Genomic DNA, 18,945 nt, shown 5'->3' on the forward strand with positions numbered 1-18,945 from the left:
TCAGGACTGAGGGTGTGGATGCGAGGTGCCGGGGGTGGAGAAGAGTTTGTACCTCTTTAATTCAGACGAATCTTCCATGAGAACGAGACATGCACTCGACCCTCTCCTTATTTACCAGGTAATTAATTATGTGCTCAACGGTTACGGAAGGAAATGATCCTGCTAGTTGGTAAAATGAGGAGTGCGCACTCGCAATAATTTGATAGAAATCGTAATCTACTAAAAAAAGAGAACTTTATCATAATAAACAACAGGAAATGGGATTCTGCCTATATCTACGAAATGGAAAAAAGAACACATTGACACCGGTGTGTCAGACCCACCATACTTGCTCCGGACACTGCGAGAGGGCTGTACAAGCAATGATCACACGCACGGCACAGCGGACACACCAGGAACCGCGGTGTTGGCCGTCGAATGGCGCTAGCTGCGCAGCATTTGTGCACCGCCGCCGTCAGTGTCAGCCAGTTTGCCGTGGCATACGGAGCTCCATCGCAGTCTTTAACACTGGTAGCATGCCGCGACAGCGTGGACGTGAACCGTATGTGCAGTTGACGGACTTTGAGCGAGGGCGTATAGTAGGCATGCGGGAGGCCGGGTGGACGTACCACCGAATTGCTCAACACGTGGGGCGTGAGGTCTCCACAGTACATCGATGTTGTCGCCAGTGGTCGGCGGAAGGTGCACGTGCCCGTCGACCTGGGACCGGACCGCAGCGACGTACGGATGCACGCCAAGACCGTAGGATCCTACGCAGTGCCGTAGGGGACCGCACCGCCACTTCCCAGCAAATTAGGGACACTGTTGCTCCTGGGGTATCGGCGAGGACCATTCGCAACCGTCTCCATGAAGCTGGGCTACGGTCCCGCACACCGTTAGGCCGTCTTCCGCTCACGCCCCAACATCGTGCAGCCCGCCTCCAGTGGTGTCGCGACAGGCGTGAATGGAGGGACGAATGGAGACGTGTCGTCTTCAGCGATGCGAGTCGCTTCTGCCTTGGTGCCAATGATGGTCGTATGCGTGTTTGGCGCCGTGCAGGTGAGCGCCACAATCAGGACTGCATACGACCGAGGCACACAGGGCCAACACCCGGCATCATGGTGTGGGGAGCGATCTCCTACACTGGCCGTACATCACTGGTGATCGTCGAGGGGACACTGAATAGTGCACGGTACATCCAAACCGTCATCGAACCCATCGTTCTACCATTCCTAGACCGGCAAGGGAACTTGCCGTACCAACAGGACAATGCACGTCCGCATGTATCCCGTGCCACCCAACGTGCTCTAGAAGGTGTAAGTCAACTACCCTGGCCAGCAAGATCTCCGGATCTGTCCCCCATTGAGCATGTTTGGGACTGGATGAAGCGTCGTCTCACGCGGTCTGCACGTCCAGCACGAACGCTAGTCCAACTGAGGCGCAAGGTGGAAATGGCATGGCAAGCCGTTCCACAGGACTACATCCAGCATCTCTACGATCTTCTCCATGGGAGAATAGCAGCCTGCATTGCTGCGAAAGGTGACTGTCAGTGTGATCATGTGATGTATCTGACCCCAGGAATGTGTCAATAAAGTTTCCCCTTCGTGGGACAATGAATTCACGGTGTTCTTATTTCAATTTCCAGTAGTGTATGTTATGAAAAATTCATAGAAGAATCTCTCTTACTTAGGAGTAAAAGTGTACCTATAGCAACAAATGCAGACAGTAATAAGTGAAAATTGATGAAATTTCACATGCCAAAAAAGGTATTTTGCTACGTTTCAGAACTTCCACTGCGATGAGTGTGATTCCTCAATTCTTCCTGGTCATGATGACAAAGTTTTATGATTTTATTTCTAAAAGTATAGACAGTGGAAATTAAAATGTCCTGTGGTGGCTGGCTCTCCTGCTCCAAGTCGGCCCGTTTAACGTCCTACCCCCCTTAAGGCAGTAAGCTTCTTCGTTTGATCCAGTCGTCTACTTCCTTCTCTTTCTCACTGTCATCTGTCTTAGATTTTGTCTTTGGATGATTACTTTCTTCTCTTCTGAAAAATTGCCCAATTGGAAGTATCTGTGGCTGACATAGGAAGATGAACTTGTTGTGATGCTTTCTTTAATGGAAACAGTGATTCTTCTTTCTATCCATTGTATGCGAAAGCATTCCGCCAAAGCCACATCTTGACGGTATTGTTGTGACCAGGTGAAACTATTGTCATCTGGCCACAGCTAGGGGCTCTTTGATTGGTCTGGGAGATTACTCATCACACTAGATCGCAGGAAGTATTAGTGTAATTTATTACATAAACGATTGGCTTTGACACAGTTTTTTGCTGCATGTGTACCGGATAATTTGCAACTGTCATGAACTAGCAAAGCATCATTTGACGTGCAGATTGACAAACTGTTCTCTTGCATCAAAAAATGTAAAATTTATGAAGCACATTTCACAGGAACCGTTTAATTGTCACTGTCGTACTATTGTAGCAGACGTTTCAAACTGGTTGCAGCCCTTGCTAGCTCGACGCAATGTTTACCTCAGTTTGAGGGTCCTGCAGTGCTGAAAGGGAAGGTATGGTCGTCAGAAGCGCCTCCCACACACCGTTGCGGACTCCAGCGAGCTCTCGCTAATGTCTCTGGTATCGATTTGTGTTGCCTACTGTGGTGTGGCACCGCGATCTCTGGACGACACCAGAGGTATTATTTCTGCTCTAGGTAGTAGCATCCACGGGCGAGCTCTCGCAGTCATGCAAGAGCATAAGGAACACCAATGGTACCATCAGGTTCATCTTCAGTGTTCTGGATATTGCTCTATCCTGCCATATCTTAGTACGTTTAATCATTGTGGATTTGCCAAGGACGATTCATTATTCTTCTTCAATCTTTCCTATGTACCTACACGTAATGGATCATCAATATAGAAATGACAAGCGTTAGCCGGCCGTGGTGGCCGTGCGGTTCTAGGCGCTGCAGTCCGGAACCGCGGGACTGCTACAGTCGCAGGTTCGAATCCTGACTCGGGCATGGATGTGTGTGATGTCATTAGGTTAGTTACGTTTAAGTAGTTCTACGTTCTAGGGGACTGATGACCTAAGATGTTAAGTCCCATAGTGCTCAGAGCCATTTGAACCATTTTTGACAAGCGTTAGGGGACCCGCCAGAATGGTGAATTGAACAGTTGGCACTTCTCCAACTTTTCACATTGTTAATAGCTCTCTACAGATAAACTTACTGAGTTATAAATTGCTACTAAGCAAAGTTTCACAGTGCTTACCAATTGATTCCTCGGTCTGCACCAGAGCGTGGGTGTCGCCCTCCAGGTGTCCCTTCTGCTTGAGCTGGATGAGCAGGTCGAGGAAGTCGTTCCTCTTGATGTTCTTCTCCAGCCGCTCGTCCACCGTCTGGCGGACCAGCTCGAGGAAGAAGTCGGAGACGGAGTTGTCTGTGAAATTGTCCTTGAAGCGCTGCAGGAAAGGCACCCCGTCGTAGAGGAAGCGCTGGACCATGCCACCTGTGGATGACGTCACGTAAATATTTCGCAAGTTGGGCTTCCAAGCGCTGTTCCTTGAATATTATCTATGTGCGGCCAAAATTTTCCCCCTGCGTACTTTCTGTTTAACAGTGTCAACAAAGAACTTGACATGTAATGACCGTATCTAAGTGTACCACTATACATATCTTTACTACTGATCGGTAACAACCACGTGCTTGCACTGAGTAACACATCGTTGGCTACCTAGAACGTTAGAGACGGGGCAGTGTCGCGCCAACGGTTTAGGAGTAGCCTATTAGACAGCGCTCGCTTGGGAGACGATGGAGAATCAGATGTTCAGATGTGTGTGAAATCTTATGGGACTTAACTGCTAAGGTCATCAGTCCCTAAGCTTACACACTACCCAACCTAAATTATCCTAAGGACAAATACACACACCCATGCCCTAAGGAGGACTCGGACCGCCGCCGGGACCAGCCGCAGAGTCCATGTCTGCAGCGCCCTAGACCGCCCTGCTAAACCCGCGCGCAAATGGAGAATCACTTCAGTGGGTTATGAGTGGCTGAAGGTGATGGTGGGGGGGGGGGTTGTCTCAGAGGCAGGAAAGTTTAATATCGTTAAGAAAATATTCGTTCTATTCAAAGAATGAGATGAATGATGTGTAGTGGATATGATTTTGCAGACACAGATGACATTTTGTGAATTTATAAGGTAAGTGAAGCATCGAAAGCTATAATCAGTAAAAGAGAGAGTAAAGTTATACGTGAGCACCTGTTGGTGGCCGGCCGGAGTGACCGTGCGCTGCTAGGCGCTACATTCTGGAGAATTTTGCACAGAGCACAACTTAATCATAGCTAACACTTGGTTCAAGAATCATAAAAGAAGGTTGTATACATGGAAGAAGCCTGGAGATACTGACAGATTTCAGATCGATTATATAATGGTAAGACAGAGATTTAGGAACCAGGTTTTAAATTGTAAGACATTTCCAGGGGTAGATGTGGACTCTGACCACAATCTATTGGTAATGAACTGTAGATTAAAACTGAAGAAACTGCAAAAAGGTGGGAATTTAAGGAGATGGGACCTGGATAAACTGAAAGAACCAGAGGTTGTACAGAGTTTCAGGGAGAGCGTAAGGGAACAAATGGCAGGAATGGGGGAAAGAAATATTGTAGAAGAAGAACGGGTAGCTTTGAGGGATGAAATAGTGAAGGGAGCAGAGGATCAAGTAGGTAAAAAGACGAGGGCTGGTAGAAATACTTGGGCAACAGAAGAAATATTGAATTTAATTGATGAAAGGAGAAAATATAAAAATGCAGTAAATGAAGCAGGTAAAAAGGAATACAAACGTCTCAAAAATGAGATCGACAGGAAGTGCAAAATGGCTAAGCAGGGATGGCTAGAGGATAAATGTAAGGATGTAGAGGCTTATCTCACTAGGGGTAAGATAGATACTGCCTACAGGAAAATTAAAGAGACCTTTGGAGAAAAGAGAACCACTTATATGAATATTAAGAGCTCAGATGGAAACCCAGTTCTAAGCAAAGAAGTGAAAGCAGAAAGGTGAAAGGAGTATATAGAGGGTCTATACAAGGGCGATGTACTTGAGGACAATATCATGGGAATGGAAGAGGATGTAGATGAAGATGAAACGGGAGATATCATACTGCGTGAAGAGTTTAACAGAGTACTGAAAGACGTGAGTCGAAACAAGGCCCCAGGAGTAGACAACATTCCATTAGAACTACTGACGGCCTTGGGAGAGCCAGTCCTGACAAAACTCTACCGTCTGGTGAGCAAGATGTATGAGACAGGCGTAATACCCTCAGACTTCAAGAAGAATATAATAATTCCTATCCCAAAGAAAGCAGGTGTTGACAGGTGTGAAAATTATCGAACTATCAGTTTAATAAGTCACGGCTGCAATATACTAATGCGAATTCTTTACAGACGAATGGAAAAACTAGTAGAAGCCGACCTAGGGGAAGATCAGTTTCGATTCCGTAGAAATACTGGAACACGTGAGGCAATACTGACATTACGACTTATCTTAGAAGAAAGATTAAGGAAAGGCAAACCTACGTTTCTAGCATTTGTAGACTTAGAGAAAGCTTTTGACAATGTTGACTGGAATACTCTCTTTGAAATTCTGAAATTGGCAGGAGTAAAATACAGGAAGCGAAAGGCTATTTACAATTTGTATAGAAACCAAAAGGCTTTTGTAAGAGTTGAGGGGCATGAAAGGGAAGCAGTGGTTGGGAAGGGTGTGAGACAGGGTTATAGCTTCTTCCTGATGTCATTCAATCTGTATATTCAGCAAGCAGTAAAGGAAACAAAAGAAAAATTAGGAGTAGGTATTAAAATCCATGGCGAAGAAATAAAAACTTTGAGGTTCGCCGATGACATTGTAATTCTGTCAGAGACAGCAAAGGACTTGGAAGAGGAGTTGAGCGGAATGGATAGTGTCTTGAAACGAGAATATAAGATGAACACCAACAAAAGCAAAACGAGGATAATGGAATGTAGTCGAATTAAGTCTGGTGATGCTGAGGGTATTAGATTAGGAAATGAGACACTTAAAGTAGTAAAGGAGTTTTGCTATTTGGGGAGCAAAATAATTGATGATGGTCGAAGTAGAAAGGATATAAAATGTAGACTGGCAATGGGAAGGAAAGCGTTTCTGAAGAAGAGAAATTTGTTAACATCGAGTATAGATTTAAGTGTCAGGAAGACGTTTCTGAAAGTATTTGTATGGCGTGTAGCCATGTATGGAACTGGAACATGGACGATAAATAGTTTGGACAAGAACACTATAGAAGCTTTCGAAATGTGGTGCTACAGAAGAATGCTGAAGATTAGATGGGTAGATCACATAACTAATGAGGAGGTGTTGAATAGGATTGAGGAGAAGAGAAGTTTGTGGCAGAACTTGACTAGAAGAAGGGATCGGTTGGTATGACATGTTCTGAGGCATCAAGGGATCACCAATTTAGTATTGGAGGGCAGCGTAGAGGGTAAAAATCGTAGAGGGAGACCAAGAGATGAATACACTAAGTAGATTCAGAAGGATGTAGGTTGCAGTAGGTACTGAAGATGAAGAAGCTTGCACAGGATAGGGTAGCATGGAGAGCTGCATCAAACCAGTCTCAGGACTGAAGACCACAACAACAACAACATCACTGCTGAAAGTCTGTAACGTCGTCACGGAATTCCCCTGCATATACATACATTTACAGGCGCCGGCGCCCATAACTTCGACATTCTGTAGCGGCGTTGGATGAAGTTTCCAGATATGGGGTTCCTGTCCACCTTCTACATCCCCTCGAAGTTTGTGGGTGTAATTTTGAAACACTCTGCGTGTCCGCACCCAGTTTCTAGATGATTCAGCACTTTCCATTGCTAGGAGAATGGAGTAAGAAACAGGTCGCACACGTACACAAAGCAATGGGTAAACGGTAATACCTGACAGGTGCCGAGCGGTTCTAGGCGCTAGATTCTGGAACCGCACGACCGCTACGGTCGCAGGTTCGAATCCTGCCTCGGGCATAGATGTGTGTGACGTCCTTTGGTTAGTTAGGTTTAAGTAGTTCTAAGTACTAGGGGACTGATGACCTCAGAAGTTGAGTCCGATAGTGCTCAGAGCCATTTGAACCATATGAACCTGACAGGTGTGCAACACACATAACATAGAGTCAATGCAGGTATAACCTATACTGACCAAAGGTACTAGGAAACTACCGTAGTTTACATTTACTTATTATGGTAGCCTATGGTAACTTTATAACCGCAACTGTGGCGTAAACGACGGGATTGTTGCAATGGACTTTCTTCGATCTAGGATGGATTGTTGTAGCATCTTTCTCCTTCTGGTGGAGCAAATGTAGTTTCACACAATACTCCATCACTGCGTACCCACATTTAGTCTGGGATCGTCTGATGATACTGTTGCTTGGGGATTTCTACATCTACATTTTATATCTACATTTATACTCCGCAAGCCACCCCACGGTGTGTGGCGGAGGGCACTTTACGTGCCACTGTCATTACCTCCCTTTCCTGTTCCAGTCACGTATGGTTCGCGGGAAGAACGACTGTCTGAAAGCCTCCGTGCGCGCTCTAATCTCTCTAATTATACATTCGTGATCTCCTCGGGAGGTATAAGTAGGGGGAAGCAATATATTCGATACCTCATGCAGAAATGCACCCTCTCGAAACCTGACGAGCAAGCTACACCGCAATGCAGAGCGCCTCTTTTGCAGAGTCTGCCACTTGAGTTTGTTAAACATCTCCGTAACGCTATCACGGTTACCAAATAACCCTGTGACGAAACGCGCCGCTCTTCTTTAGATCTTCTCTGTCTCCTCCGTCAACCCGATCTGGTACGGATCCCACACTGATGAGCAATACTCAAGTATAGGTCGAACGTGTGTTTTGTAAGCGACCTCCTTTGTTGATGGACTACATTTTCTAAGCACTCTCCCAATGAATCTCAACCTGGTACCCGCCTTACCAACAATTAATTTTATATGTTAATTCCACTTCAAATCGTTTCGCACGCATACTCCCAGATATTTTACAGAAGTAACTGCTACCAGTGTTTGTTCCGCTATCATATAATCATACAATAAAGGATCCTTCTTTCTATGTATTCGCAATACATTACATTTGTCTATGTTAAGGGTCAGTTGCCACTCCCAGCACCAAGTGCCTATCTGCTGCAGATCTTTCTGCATTTCGCTACAATTTTCTAATGCTGCAACTTCTCTGTATACTACAGCATCATCCGCGAAAAGCCGCATGGAACTTCCGACACTATGTACTAGGTCATTTATATATATTGTGAAAAGCAATGGTCCCATAACACTCCCCTGTGGCACGCCAGAGGTTACTTTAACGTCTGTAGACGTGTGTACCGAAACAGCAAACAAAGAAAGAAAACTTTCGAACATAATCTTTCTGAGACGCTAATCAATACCTTATGACTAACCCTCGAGGTTACTCTGATGAGTCTCTCATTCCTAGGAAAGATTTTAGAAGGTGGTCAGAAATAATACTGCACTTACTGATTCTAGGCGTGAAGACCATCCTGCCGATCTGCCGGAACTTCGAGTCAGGCTCCTGGAGCGCGTTGCACTGCAGGCCGAAGGCGCAGGTGCCGATGACGTCAGTGGAGAACTTGGCGAGCACGTCGCGCATCTCGAGGACGGCGCCGGCGCCGTGGGTTTCGGCCAGGGCGGCGTCGGTGCTGGCCTGCAGTAGTTCGGCGCACTCGGCCAGCAGCGGGAACATGGCCTTGATGCGGCCTGAAGAGAACGTGGGCGTCAGCTTCGCACGCAGCGGCCGCCACGTGCGGCTGCCCACGTGGAACAGGTTCCTCGCCATCGGCGTCGTCTGCTCATCTGACACCTGCGATGAAACTGGGAATTACTGTTTGCTGGGACATCTCTGTGAGTTATTCAGGCCCGTAATCGGAATGGAGTTCCTCTCCCTCGGCACGTAATGGCCTGCTTCTCTGTGATGTGTGAGACTATTGTCTTTAGTGTACCTATGCAGTACAGCCACCTGTGAAAGGTATTTTATATTACTAGTCCATTTCATGAAATCCTGGAAAAGCAAAGCAAAGGAAAGCGCTGCCACATTGGTCACAGATGGGCCAGCTGGGACTGCCCTCTCACCTTCGGCCAAAGGCACATACTGCTGATTCAAAGTCGCACAAGGGTATCATCGCGCCTACATACTTTGCAGGCCACCGCACGATGCATGGCGGAGAGCACCTTCTAACACTACTTGTTATTTTCTTTCCCGTTCGAATTTCAGATAGAGCGATGGCAAAGCGACTGTCTATATTTCTCTGTACGACCACTAAATATTTTGTGTACTATTTTGTACAGGACTGTAAGGAGAAGAGGGCTGTAGATAGGTGTGATATGTTTCATCGTAGGAAAGCTGGTCAGGAGCAAAAATGATTAGCGAACAGAACTTGTATTTCTACAAGTGAATGTAGACACATTATAACTTATGCACCAAGAGACAGAATCCAGCTATCAGTGTCAACATTGATATGGCTTCTAGGCAGCGTCAGCGTAGCGTCTGTGAGCTAAGAGGCTCCAAGCGCAAGTGGGCAGAGAGGCCGCCGCCGGCCATCCTATATCGCTGTGGCCGAGCTCCTGGTGGTGTGGCCCAGCGGGCGCGCAGCATTGGGTCCGCCAGATCGTACGTGATCGCTGTCAGCGTGAGACAAAGACTTGGAAAACCATTGCCATAACGCCCATGGAGGCGTGTGTTATATGATACCACAAATTACTCTTATCTTTGTGGACTTTACACCAAATGTACATTGCCAATAGTAGAATCGTTCTGCGGACAGCTTGAAATGCTAGTTCCCTAAAGTTTCTCAGTAGTGTTTGGCGAAGAGAACATAGTCTTCCCTCTAGAAATTCCTTTTTGACACATTCCTAAAGTCCCCCTGTAAATCGAAGTCGACCTTTCGCCTTCACTACTACTCTGATTAAGTGCATACACCGTTTCACATCTGTTTGCAAAGTTACAGCTAGATATCGACGTGACTGTGTCAACCAACACACTACTAAAGCTGTTTCCAGCATTACAGGAATGTTTTTCCTATTCATATGCATTAACTTATATTTTTCTTCATTCAGAGCCAGGTGCCCGTCACCACACCAATTACAAATTTTGTCTAATTCATGACATATACTCATATAGTCTCTCAACGACAACACCTTCCAGTATGCCATACCATCTTCTATCATAGTGTGTTCTACTCCCTACGCTCATAACTTGGTTAACAGTGTACAGTCAGGCACCGTGTCGAAAGCTTTCAGAAAATCCAAGTTTATGGAATCTGTCTTTTGCCTTTCATTCACCGTTTGCGGGGTATTATACGAGAAAAGGGCAAGCTGAGTTTCTCACGAGGTACCTGTGAAAGTTTTATTTTACATTATTAGCCCATCTGAAGAAATCCTTGGAAAGCAAAGCAAAGTTCTGCCAATCTGGTTTCACACGGGCCAACTGGCATCAACTGTCTGCGCGTGGCATCCTAGGCGAATGGGTGGGGTATACAGGGGCGTGGTTTCAGATTATCGCTCTTCCAGCCATTACAATGCTCGCAAACCTCGGGACCGCTACATCTCATGCAGTACCTCTTCAGCTGGCAACACGATGCTGAGTTGACCCTCGTACACTTCTCCTACCAACGAAAAATACCTGGCAATACCACGAACTGAACTCGGGTGGACACAAAAACATGTTAGGAATCTCTCAAACGAAAGGTGGCTATCGATGAACTTGGTGAATATGCGCGAATACATACGTGTGCCATGAGCTACAAAATTAAAGTGTGGTTCATCAAAGCCCAATTTCATATTCAACAAAACTAGACGTAGAATACCTGTAAGGTAGCGCTGTGCTGTAAGGGTGCTGCGGGTAATTACCAGTATAGTCCTGCTATGAAAATAAATGGTAGCCTAGACCATCACTCGTGGTTGTCAGGCGGTATGGCGGGCGACAATTGTAAGTAGGCTGTTTAGGTTTTTATGTTGGTAACGTCACGTAGCGCTCTGTATGAAAATCCCTGACTGTGCTGCGTGCAGTCTGTGGCTGGGTGGCATTGTTGGAATATTCGCTATTCTAGTGCTGGGCAGTTGGATGTGAACAGCGCGTAGCGTTGCGCAGTTGGAGGTGAGCCGCCAGCAGTGGTGGATGTGGGGAGAGAAATGGCGGAGTCTTGAGAGCGGATGATCTGGACGTGTGTCCGTCAGGGACAGCAAATTTGTAAGACTGGATGTCATATACTGATATACAGGGTGTTACAAAAAGGTACGGCCAAACTTTCAGGAAACATTCCTCACGCACAAATAAAGAGAAGATGTTATGTGGACATGTGTCCGGAAACGCTTAATTAGCCTGTTAGAGGTTCATTTTAGTTTCGTTCTTCCACCTGCGCTCAATGGAGCACGTTATCATGATTTCATACGGGATACTCTACCTGTGCTGCTAGAACATGTGCCTTTACAACTACGACACAACATGTGGTTCACGCGAGAGGGAGCTCCTGCACATTTCAGTCGAAGTGCTCGTACGCTTCTCAACAACAGATTCGGTGACTGATGGATTGGTAGAGGCGCACCAATTCCATGGCCTCCACGCTCTCCTGACCTCAACCCTCTTGACTTTCATTTATGGGGGCATTTGAAAGCTCTTGTCTACGCAACCCCGGTACCAAATGTAGAGACTCTTCGTGGTCGTATTGTGGACGACTGTGATACAATATGCCATTCTCCAGGGCTGCATCAGCGCATCAGGTATTCCGTGCGACGGAGGGTGGATGCATGTATCCTCGCTAACGGAGGACGTTTTGAACATTTCCTGTAACAAAGTGAAGTCACGCTGGTACGTTCTGTTGCTGTGTGTTTCCATTCCATGATTAATGTGAAAGAGAAGTAATAAAATGTGCTCTAGCATGAAAAGTAAGCGTTTCCAGACACATGTCCACATTACATATTTTCTTTCTTTGTGTGTGAGGAATGTTTCCTGAAAGTTTGGCCGTACCTTTTTGTAACACCCTGTATATGACTTTTTAACACTATTAAGGTAAATACATTGTTTGTTCTCTATCAAAATCTTTCATTTGCTAACTATGCCTGTCAGTAGTTAGTGCCTTCAGTAGTTAGAATCTTTTATTTAGCAGGCAGTATTGGCGCTCGCTGTATTGCAGTAGTTCGAGTAACGAAGATTTTTCTGAGGTACGTGATTCATGAAAGGTATAGGTTATTGTTAGTTAGAGCCATTCTCTTGTAGGGATTAATGAAAGTCAGATTATTTGCGCTAAAAATATTGTGTGTCAGTTTAGTGGTGATCAGAATAAGTAAAGAGAGAAATGTCTGAGTACGTTCAGTTTTGCTCAGCTGTTTGAAAATCAAACAACGTAAAGGGTTTACCAGCACAGTAATTTATTAATTTTTCCTAGGGGACGTTTCACAGTCTGATTGGTATTCGATCGCTGTCTGGGCCGCTTCCTGACGCGTCTTCTGTGGCCGTCGGGGACTTGTTCGAAGCGGGACGCATCACTGAAAATTCTACGTCAGTCAGGGAAATTTCGACCCGAACGCCGTGTCTGCCTTGGTCAGCAAGATAGCCCGATCTCTCCTGAGTTGAGAACATTTGGAAATTTGGATCGTTATAGGAGGGCCCTCCATCCAACCCGGGATTCTGACGATCTAAAGCTTCAAATTGGTCACAATTTGGCATCACATACCTTAGGAGAACATCCAAAATCTCTGCCGGTCAATGCCAAGCCAATTAACTGCTTCCAAAAATGCCAGAGCTGGACCAACACATTAATGGCTTCCTCATTAGTCAGGCTCCTTCTCTAGAATAAATCATCCGCTTCTTCTGCAATTGTAATCGTGCGTTTGTCTGTAGGTGTAAATCACGTCCACAGATTTCCATCCCATTCGTATAATTTCTTCGTGGTGAATCTTTATTTTTTTGTCTTAGAGTGTATTTTCCAGCCCCCATACATAAGCGAAAGGACCAACACTAAAGGTAATATTTATTCTGTGCCTCTCCGATGGACAAGTAGAATATCAAGGATTACAGAATAGCATATCTTTTGTGCACAGTTATTATGGAAAATGCAGGGCTTGCAACATACTTAAAAACTGGACACTAAATAAAAATATTGTAAAAAATAATTTTTGCATTACATGATGGAGAAATGCATGAATGGCAGACGCAGGCGACCATTCAGATTTGCTATGGCTCTGAAATGTAGCAAGGTCTTGAGATGTACTGAAACTGAAATGTAACGTTCACTGTTCAAAGTGCCGTCAATGCGAACAAGAGGTGACTGAGACGTGTAACCAATGGCACCCCATACCATCACGCCGGGTGATACTCCAGTATGGCGATGACGAATACACGCTTTCAATGTGCGTTCACTGCCATGTCGCCCAACACGGATGCGACCATCATGATGCTGTAAACAGAACGTGGATTCATCCGAACAAATGATGTTTCGCCATTCGTGCACCCAGGTTCGTTGTTGAGTACACCATCGCAGGCGCTCCTGCCTCTGATGCAGCGTCAAGGGTAACCGCAGCCATGGTCTCCGAGCTGGTAGTCCATGCTGCTGCAAACGTCGTCGAACTGTTCGTGCAGATGGTTGTTGTCTTGCAGACGTCCCCATCTGTTGACTCAGCGATCGAGACGTGGCTGCACGATCCGTTACAGTCATGCGGATAAGATGCCTGTCATCTCGACTGCTAGTGATACGAGGCCGTTGGGATCCTGCACGGCGTTCCGTATTACCCTCCTGAACCCACCGATTCCATATTCTGCTAACAGTCATTGGATCTCGAGCAACGCGAGCAGCAATGTCGCGATACGATAAACCGCAATCGAGATATGCTGCAATCCGACCTTTATCAAAGTCGGAAAAGTGATGGTACGCATTTCTCCTCCTTACACGAGGCATCACAACAACGTTTCACCAGGCAACGCCGGTCAACTGATGATTGTGTATGAGAATTCGATTGGACACTTTCCTCATGTCAGCACATTGTAGGTGTCGCCACCGGCGCCAAACTTGTGTGAATGCTCTGAAAAGCTAATTATTTGCATATCACAGCATCTTCTTCCTGTTGGTTAAATTTCGCGTCTGTTGCACGTCATCTTCGTGGTGTAGCAATTTTAATGGCCAGTAGTGTATATTTCAAAGTTGTGCCATATGGTATTTTTGTGGATCAGAACCTAGAACCATGCGGTTGTGAGTTGTTACCGCAGAATACTTCTGTCGTAATTGTAACAGCCTATAGGTCCCTACATGAAATGCATTATTGAGTTACCTGTCAGACAAGAAGCAACAGTTTGTAGCTGATTTTATTGTAGATTTCTTAAAAGATTCGGATGGGATAAATGAACTGGAACCATTATTTACTTGCTTCTGTCGGATACATACTGATTTATTTAAATATCGTTTTAGTATCTTCATTTGTTATACGATTTTCCCATCTAATCGTCTGAATTTTCTTTAGCAGCACTTTTCAATAGCGTCTGTTCTCTTATAGTCCCAGATAATTATGGCCAGCATTTCACTCCTGTAAAATGCTACAGTCGATACACATACCTTTAGAAGAAAGTTCAAAACACATGAACTCGTGTTAGAAGTCAACAAATATCTCTCTTTTTAGGAGCAGATTTTTTGGTATTACCTGCATACATTTTATATCCCACTATTTCGGCCACCGTCATCTATTTTTCTTCCCAAATAGCAAACCTTATCTGCTACCTTTTGTGGCCCATTTCATCACCTAGTTATATCAGTATCTCGTTATTTAAGTGACTATTTTCCATAATCTTTTGTTGCCGCGCGGGATTACCCGAGCGGTCTAAGGCACTGCAGTCATGGGCTGTGCGGCTGATTCCGGCGGATGTTCGAGTACTCCCTCTGGCATGGGTGTGTGTGTTTGTCCTTAGGATAATTTAGGTTAAGTAGTGTGTAAGCGTAGGGACTTATGACCTTAGCAGTTAAGTCCGATAAGATTTCACACACATTTGAACATTTTTTTTTTTTTTTTACTTTTGTTGATGTTCATAACACCTGTTCAAGACTATTTCTTATGCGGAGTATTTACAAACGAATTTGAAAATTATTAATAGACCGATTTACTACTTTATATTGGCAAACCTTATAGCATAAACAACAGCAACTGTTGAAGTTTCTGATGCATTACCCACACCCTGATTGTTACCCTGATCACACGACATGCATCTACCCGGTAGTCCAATTCTTGTCACACTGGGTGTAGAATGTCCTCGGTATTGCATGCTTTATCCGCTCACACACATCCTCGAGGGATGCGGGCATTGGGAGAATGAAATGGCAAGGTGTTAAATCCGGCAAATGAGGTAGCTAGGGGAGAAGGCCGAAGTATGCTGTTACAGCACGTGCAGTCATGCTTTGGCGGAGAAAATGCTTAAGAAGCTCTCGTACATTCGTGTGAAAATGGGGCGGAACACTGTCCAGTATCCAAATGTAATCCAAATAACTGGTGTTCAGCTGGGGTAAGAACTAGGTTTCCCACACTTCCTGATACGAGTTACCCGTGACAATTTGAAGAAAAATGGTCAGTACACATTCTCGCGTGACGCCGCACAGAAGATGTTTACTTTTGGAGAGTGGTTCAAATGGTTCAAATGGCTCTGAGCACTATGGGACTTAACATCTGTGGTCATCAGTCCCCTAGAACGTAGAACTACTTAAACCTAACTAACCTAAGGACATCACCCACATCCATGCCCGAGGCAGGATTCGAACCTGCGATCGTAGCAGTCGCGCGGCTCCGGACTGAGCGCCTAGAACCACATGGCCACCGCGGCCGGCTTTTGGAGAGTGACGCCAATGCTCTATCAGCCCATAGGGTTTCTCGCATTCCCAGACACGGACAGCGTTTGTTTTCGCCCTTACCACCTACGTGGAAAATGCCTTCATCACAGAAGATGATTCTTTTTCTTTTTTTTTTTTTTTTTTTTACAAAACCAGCGTCATCCACATGTAACTGGATTTTCAGTTTGTCTGCCGGTATACAGGCCTGCACTAATCCCACATCCCACTTTGTACGGATTAAAACTTAGCGCTTACGCAACACCTTACAAACCGTAATCTCTGACGTGAACAATTCTCTGCTTGCTTTACTAAGTGACTTCTGAGTACTTCGGCGAAACACCAGACACACTCTTTCGACGATTGCGTCAGACACACGTGATCGACCAGGACTCTTCCACTTACATACGCATTCGGTTTCTACTCGCTTTCGACACCACCTACCTGTAGTATTCTTGTGTGGTTGGTCTTTCTTAAGGCATGCACGGAACTCACGCTGCACAGCAACCACACATTTGGCCACCCCGAAGCTAAACACACAGAAAGCCTTTCCCTTCTGCGACACCATCTTGGAAGAAAACGCTACGCCTGTACAGCAACCATGACAAGCGAATAGCGCAGCTGCTGCTGCTTGTGCTGTAAAGTTTGCCCATATAAAGTAATAAAACGATATCTCACTAATTTTTTAAAACCGTGCCATTCATATATAAACACCCTGTATGTCTAACTCCACTCACAAATTTGGGTAATCTTTTTATTGTGAAACTTTTACGTGCACTTATTTGCGAGATGTGCAGAAGCTAATGTTCCTCACCATATCTTTTTTTTTGTCATGAGGGCTACCCGGAGTATCTTTGGAGGGCGAAATAATGTTTCAGACCTCACTATCAACTAAGACAAGGGTGTAAGACAAGCATGTAGTCCTCGCCGCTACTGTACAATATGTAGACCGAAGAAGCAATGATGGAAATAAAAGAAAGGTCCAGAAGCAGAATTAAAATTCATGACGAGAGGATATCAATGATATGATTCGCTGATAACACATCTCTCCTGAGTAGAAGTGAAGAAAAAATATTACATGATCTTCTGAATGGAAAGAACAGTCTACTGAGTGAAGAATTAGACTAAGAGTAAATTGAAGAAAGACAAAAGTAATGAGAAGTTGCAGAAATGCCAATTGCGAGAAACTTAACATCAGGATTTATTGTCACGAAACAGATGAAGGAACTCTGCAAAATAACCAATGGCAGACGGCGCAAGGACATCAAAAGCGGACTAGCACTGTGCGAAAATGGCATTCCTGCCCAAGACAAGCCTACTAGTATCAGACGTAGGTCTTTGTTTGAGATAGAAGCTTATAAGAATGTATGTTTGGAGTACAGCATTGTATGCCAATTAAACATGGACTGTGCATTTGAAATATGGTGCTATGGACAAAGGTTGGAAATTAGGAGGACAGGCAAGGCAAGAAATGAGGATATAATTGCGTAGGCTTCCGCGGCCAGAGTCAGTCGACATAAAAGTTTTCTGGGTTTGGTACCGCGTCATAATGTAAAAAACTACTGCTGCTATAGAAAAGCCAACGTTTCGGCCACGATTGCAGCGGCCTTCTTCTGGGTCTAATGGTGCGTTCTAGCTATGCAGTGTCCTTTATATTTTGTTGTTAGTGTTCACTGCGCATGCCATTACGTCATAATTTTAAAAAGGTAGTTGGTTTATTGGTCACTTAAGGAAGAAGGAGAGGGAACTTTATTTTTTAATAGGTTATTGCGGTGGAGGGAGAACGCATCACCCGACGTAATTCGACTAAATTCCATTACCTTCGTTTTGCTTTTGTTTGTGTTCATCTTACATACTCCTTTCAAGACACTGTCCATTCCGTTCAACTGCTCTTCCAAGTCTTTTGCTGTCTCTGACAGAATTACAATGTCATCAGCGAACCTCAAAGTTTTTATTTCTTCTCCATGGATTTTAATACCTACTCCGAAATTTTCTTTTGCTTCCTTTATTGCTTGGTCAATATACAGATTGAATAACATCGGGGATAGGCTACAACCCTGCCTTACTCCCTTCCCAACCACTGCTTCCCTTTCATGTCCCTCGACTCTTATAACTGCCATCTGGTTTCTGTACAATTTGTAAATAGCCTTTAGCTCCCTGTGTTTTACCCCTGCCACCTTCAGATTTTGAGAGTATTCAAATAACATTGTCAAAAGCTTTCTGTAAGTCTACAAATGCTAGAAACGTAGGTTTGCCTTTCCTTAATCTTTCTTCTAAGATAAGTCGTGGGGTTAGTATTGACTCCCGTGTTCCAAAATTTCTACGGAATCCAAACTGATCCTCCCCGAGGTCGGCTTCTATCAGTTTTTCCATTCGTCTGTAGAGAATTCGCGTTAGTATTTTGCAGCTGTGACTTATTACACTGATAGTTCGGTAATTCTCACATCTGTCAACACCTTCTTTCTTTGGGAAAGATTGGAATACATCCAGCAAATAGTTGATTACGTAGGTAGCAAGTGCTGCTGTGAGATGAAGCGGTTGGCACAGCAGACGGATTTGAGGCGAGCCCCATCAAACTAGTCAGAAGACCGATGACTCAAAGGAAAAATTCAAGTACAAGTACACTCCTGGAAATTGAAATAAGAACACCGTGAATTCATTGTCCCAGGAAGGGGAAACTTTATTGACACATTCCTGGGGTCAGATACATCACATGATCACACTGACAGAACCACAGGCACATAGACACAGGCAACAGAGCATGCACAATGTCGGCACTAGTACAGTGTATATCCACCTTTCGCAGCAATGCAGGCTGCTATTCTCCCATGGAGACGATCGTAGAGATGCTGGATGTAGTCCTGTGGAACGGCTTGCCATGCCATTTCCACCTGGCGCCTCAGTTGGACCAGCGTTCGTGCTGGACGTGCAGACCGCGTGAGACGACGCTTCATCCAGTCCCAAACATGCTCAATGGGGGACAGATCCGGAGATCTTGCTGGCCAGGGTAGTTGACTTACACCTTCTAGAGCACGTTGGGTGGCACGGGATACATGCGGACGTGCATTGT

The 18,945-nt window shown here is 45.1% G+C and overlaps 1 protein-coding gene across 2 annotated transcripts in view; it reads right to left on the reverse strand.

Annotated features, from left to right (window-relative positions):
- The window catches only part of LOC126141629 (cytochrome P450 6a2-like), a 263,266-nt gene that overhangs the window by 38,180 nt on the left and 206,141 nt on the right, over positions 1-18,945 (reverse strand). For both annotated transcript variants that reach the window (XM_049915265.1, XM_049915266.1), the window contains 2 exons: positions 8,536-8,878; positions 3,251-3,487 (listed from right to left, as the gene is read on the reverse strand). In XM_049915265.1, coding sequence (XP_049771222.1) covers positions 3,251-3,487; positions 8,536-8,878 — 580 coding nt within the window. The remainder of the gene's footprint in view (positions 1-3,250; positions 3,488-8,535; positions 8,879-18,945) is intronic.

The sequence above is a fragment of the Schistocerca cancellata genome, unplaced genomic scaffold, assembly GCF_023864275.1.
Source record: "Schistocerca cancellata isolate TAMUIC-IGC-003103 unplaced genomic scaffold, iqSchCanc2.1 HiC_scaffold_732, whole genome shotgun sequence".
In the NCBI taxonomy this organism is placed as follows: domain Eukaryota; kingdom Metazoa; phylum Arthropoda; class Insecta; order Orthoptera; family Acrididae; genus Schistocerca; species Schistocerca cancellata.